General features: G+C 42.2%; 1 protein-coding gene across 1 annotated transcript in view; it reads right to left on the reverse strand.

Annotated features, from left to right (window-relative positions):
- kiaa0586 (KIAA0586 ortholog) overlaps positions 1-5,000 on the reverse strand; it is a gene marked incomplete at its 5' end in the record, with an annotated part of 46,518 nt that overhangs the window by 39,412 nt on the left and 2,106 nt on the right. Inside the window, 7 exons of the mRNA XM_080042160.1 lie at positions 382-514; positions 784-868; positions 1,557-1,627; positions 1,929-2,049; positions 2,767-2,859; positions 4,329-4,398; positions 4,801-4,867. Coding sequence (XP_079898286.1) covers positions 382-514; positions 784-868; positions 1,557-1,627; positions 1,929-2,049; positions 2,767-2,859; positions 4,329-4,398; positions 4,801-4,867 — 640 coding nt within the window. The remainder of the gene's footprint in view (positions 1-381; positions 515-783; positions 869-1,556; positions 1,628-1,928; positions 2,050-2,766; positions 2,860-4,328; positions 4,399-4,800; positions 4,868-5,000) is intronic.

Below are 5,000 nucleotides of genomic sequence, written 5' to 3' on the forward strand. Positions count from 1 at the left end.
TTTCAAAGTCTTATTAAACCTATTTACAGCCTGGGCCACAAAACCATGTTAGTCTGTATGTTTAGGTCATATCTCCATGACAACACTGAGGGGGGTGAATTTTTTCGGACCACTCTAGTTTTTATTTTATCGGAGGTTAAAATGTATTGGCGCGATCTCTTGAGTGACAGCTGGTATTCGGGCCAGCCCTGTGTGTGTGTGTACCTTGTGTCTCCATGCGTGTGTGTGTGTGTGTGTGTGTGTGTGTACCTTCTGTCTCCATGTGTGTGTGTGTGTGTGTGTGTGTGTGTCTGTACCTTGTGTCTCCATGTGTGTGTGTGTGCGTGTGTGTGTCTGTGTGTGTGTGTGTGTGTGTGTGTGTGTGTGTGTGTGTGTGTGTACCTTGTGTCTCCATGTGTGTGACCCTCAGTCTTCCTGTCTGACCCGTAGCTGTGATGATGTCAGAGGTCGTGGGGGTCGTAGCCACGGTAACGCGCTCCGTTGCTATCCTGAGCGCCGACTCCAGCAGCTGGCTCTGATTGGACGAGAGATCAGCCAATGAGAAGACAGTATGTCTGTCTGTCTGTCTGAGTGTAGGCCTGTCTGTCTGTCTGTCTGTCTGTCTGTCTGTCTGTCTGTCTGTCTGTCTGTGTGTGTGTGTGTGTGTGTGTGCGCGTGTCTGCCTGTCTGTGTGTGTGTGTGTCTGTCTGTCTGTCTGTCTGTCTGTCTGTCTGTCTGTGTGTGTGCGTGTCTGCTTGTGTGTGTGTCTGTGTGTCTATGTGTCTGTCTGTCTGTCTGTCTTACCTGCAGTTGTAGCTGTTGGCTGTGCAGAGTCTCCAGGTGAAGCAGCGTCTGTTCGCTGAGGCCACGCCCCCTGGCCACGCCCTCCCTGATGACACAGCAGTGATGTCATAGTGAGGTCACAGCGATTACAGAGCAGCGATGAAAAACACACACACACACGGAAAAACTACCACAAAATGAAGCAAAAAAAAAAATATATTAAAAGCTTCAACTTGATTGATTGATTCTTCTAATGAGCACACAGCCAGGCTGGTGGAATGTGTTATCAGTACAGCTTGGTACAGGTTCCAACTTATAACAGATATAACACAGATAGACACATACACACTACACAATACATAAATACATAAGGGACTAACTTAACTATGAAAAGATTCACACTTTACTGCATAACACGCATAACAGACACACACACACACACACACACACACACACACACACACACACACACACACACACACACTGAGACACACACACACACACACACACACACACACACACACACACACACACACACACACACAGTGAGGGGAGGAAAGTCACTTATTTCTACTCTTGTTTGCCCCTTTGTGAGAGAGAGATCTCCCTGAGTGTGAGACTGTGGTGCAGTGCCCCCCGCAGGACAACAGCTGACAGTGCACAGAAAATTATTTACTGTGTGTGTGTGTGTGTGTGTGTGTGTGTGTGTGTGTGTGTGTGTGTGTGTGTGTGTGTGTATGTGAGTGTGTGTTTGTGTGTGAGTGTGAGTGAGTGAGTGTGTGTGTGTGTGTTACCTGTCTGCTTGCAGAAGCTGCTGTACTTTGTCAGCGAGTTGAGACACTTTAGCCTCCATGTCTGACTGAGCCTGAAAACACACACACACACACACACAGACACACACACACACACACACAGACACACACACACACACACGATGAAAAACTGACGCAAAAAAAAACAACACTATTAACAGCTGCAACTAAATTATGATCACACTTGACTGCATAAGATGCAACAACCGCAACCCCCCCCAACACACACACACACACACACACACACACACACACACACACACACACACACACACACACACACACACACACACACACACACACACACACACACACACACACACACACACACACACACACACACACATCTTGTACCTTAACCAGTGTCGCAGTAACTGCAGCAGCGGCGTTGGTAGCGTCTCCATGGCAACTAGAGCTGAGCCCCGCCTCTGTCTGGACCCGCAATGCATCATGGGAAATGGTGTTCTGCCCAGTGCTGTGAATTATACAATACGAAAAAGATCCATACTCACATACTAAACACTACTATTGGATGTGAAAGTGATTTAAAGGTGCAGTGTGTAATATGACATCATCAAGAAAGTTCTAGAAAGTTCTAGAATGCAACGCTCCCTGGGTAACCCCACCCCTTTAGAATAATAACAGAAGCTACAGTGGCCTTCAAGGACAAGAACAATTCTACATTTTAAACAATGCACCTGATGACATTCCAACTATGACACTTTCAAGATGGCGGAAAAAAATAATAATTCAAAACTTTTTTTTCAGCTATTATGCACTAAATGAAATGTACTTATGGATATTATAATTACTTTCCACAAAATCTGCTAGGAAATAAAACCAAAATTCTACACACTGCAGCTTTAAACCACATATGGGGAAAGACACATTTCAATGAAGACTTGTGTTAATGACAAATAAAGTAACATAAGGTTCTCTGAGGAAGTTTGTGTTAATTCTAGCGCCCCCCTTTGGACAGAAGCAGTGGTGTTTTTACTATGCCAGCTGTTGTTCCTGGGTGAGCGTATACCCATGACAAAGGCATTAAGAAAAACTACATACAAATAGCATTCTTTGCACTGATGGTCTGGTTTGCTGTTACGTGTAATTTATGATCATCAGAGGGAAAATGAGACTGTTTCAGAGATATTTAAAAAGTTCCTCGGAGAGACTTTAACTTAAGTTCACGTACCTTTGCCCTGTTGCATCTTGGGAGCTGGAGTTTATTGGCCCCGGGTCCAACAGCTGCACTTTGACCTCCCTCCTGTGGGGGGCGCTGTGAGAGCTGAACACAGTTTAATACTCTGTCAATACCACGACCACATCAACACAATCACAGCTATACAATACAAAAATAAAACAGGCCCTGCGTTCCCAATCGCATACTTTCTACTATATAGTATGGTAGAAAAAAGATTTAGGGTGTCCCGATTCTTGTGGCCAGATTTAGGATGGTTAGAAGTACCCGGATGTCCTATTTCATGCGGCCAAGATTGTTAGTGTTGAAAACTGCATCCTATTTGGGCGATTCTGACCCACAATCCAGTGCGCATCGACAAAGCCTCCATATGAAAACAAACGGGGATGAGACGGATATAAAAGCAAGAGGCAAGATCAAGGAGCCATGTTATGATGAAATAAGAGAGTAAAGTATGTCCCAATAGTATGCCTACTGCATCCTAACTAGATTCTTTTTATCGCAGGGAGGGTCTTTAAAAGGGTCACTGTGTAGTTTCAGAGGAGGGGGTTTGTTTACATTCACAACAGAGCCTGCAGTTAGTTTACTAAACATATTTACTCTACATGTAATTCTTAGTGTTGAATATTCTATCATCATAAATCAAAACTAAATTATTTTGAGGAACCTGGAAGCAAACGTAGACTAGAATATGTTTGTAAACCAAACTGTGGGCCCTGCTGCTGTAAACAACAACAGTGAAACAGTAACTTTTCAGGAAGCTTTCTAACTTCAAACAGTGTTCCAGGGATCACATTTTCCTGTGAGGAAAGTTACATAGTACACCTTTAATTTAAAAAAAGTCCCAAGGAGAAAACAGAAAGATTTATCAAAGTAAGAGTTGTCTTCATTGCATAAATAACAAATAAACATTCCCTGCGTTCCAATCCCCATACTTCCCTACTATTTAGTATGCCAGAAATAGGATGTCCCAATACATGCACGTCAATTGTAGTATGCTGAAAATACATAATTGCCCTACTAACCCCAATAGCATTTTGGACTATTTGTCTTTATTCTTGACATTTCTCGACATAATGAAAAAAAAATCTTCCTTATCTTTGTTTTTTTCTCTCCTGTCTGTGGCCCTAAAACTCTTCTGTACTTAAGTATGTAGTGTAGTAAAAAGACTAAAACTCTTCTGTAGTTTAGTATGTAGTGTAGGAAAAAGACTAAAACTCTTCTGTACTTTAGTATGTAGTGTAGTAAAAAGACTAAAGCTCTTCTGTGCTTTAGTATGTAGTGTAGTAAAAAGACTAAAACTCTTCCGTACTTTAGTATGTAGTGTAGTAAAAAGACTAAAACTCTTCTGTACTTTAGTATGTAGTGTAGTAAAAAGACTAAAACTCTTCTGTACTTTAGTATGTAGTGTAGTAAAAAGACTAAAACTCTTCTGTACTTTAGTATGTAGTGTAGTAAAAAGACTAAAACTCTTCTGTACTTTAGTGTGTAGTGTAGTAAAAAGACTAAAACTCTTCTGTACTTTAGTATGTAGTGTACAGAGATTATTTTCTCACCGTTGCTTCAGCGCGGCGAGGACGACCCCGCGACCCCCGGCAGCAAAACGTGACGTCAGCAGATCCTGACCTTATGATGTCATAAGGGGCAGAGTCAAACTTTTGCTTTTTATACATGAAGTCAGAGACACAGCAACATGGCAAACCTTTACTGATTAATCACATCTATGATCCAGAAACACTAGATTTATGGTAATGGTGCATTTCTGCTCTAACTCCATCATCAGAGATCATTCATAATTATATGAATAGAATATTTTATTATATTGTTACGGTCTGAGAGACACTTTGCTGTTGATATTTTATTAAAATGTTATTAAGTATGCAGAAGGACAACTTTATTTTGAAATTCAGACTGTTATGTGTAAACTGTGTTAATAATAATGCCAATTCAAAAGTTTGAGGGGTCACATGACTAGTTTTGTTTTAGCATTATGGGATGCTTTCAACATATTGCATCGTCATATCTCACCAGCCTGTGAGTGACTGTGATCCCCAGCAGAGAGCTTCTCATCAGGGCTGCAGTCAGATGGAGGAGGCTGCAAGAGATAACACCATTTACACACACACACGCACACGCACACGCACACGCACACGCACACGCACACGCGCACACGCACACACACACACACACACACACACACACACACACACACACACACACACACACAC

This window comes from Ammodytes marinus (assembly GCF_949987685.1).
Source record: "Ammodytes marinus genome assembly, chromosome: 15".
Taxonomy (NCBI): Eukaryota; Metazoa; Chordata; class Actinopteri; order Uranoscopiformes; family Ammodytidae; genus Ammodytes; species Ammodytes marinus.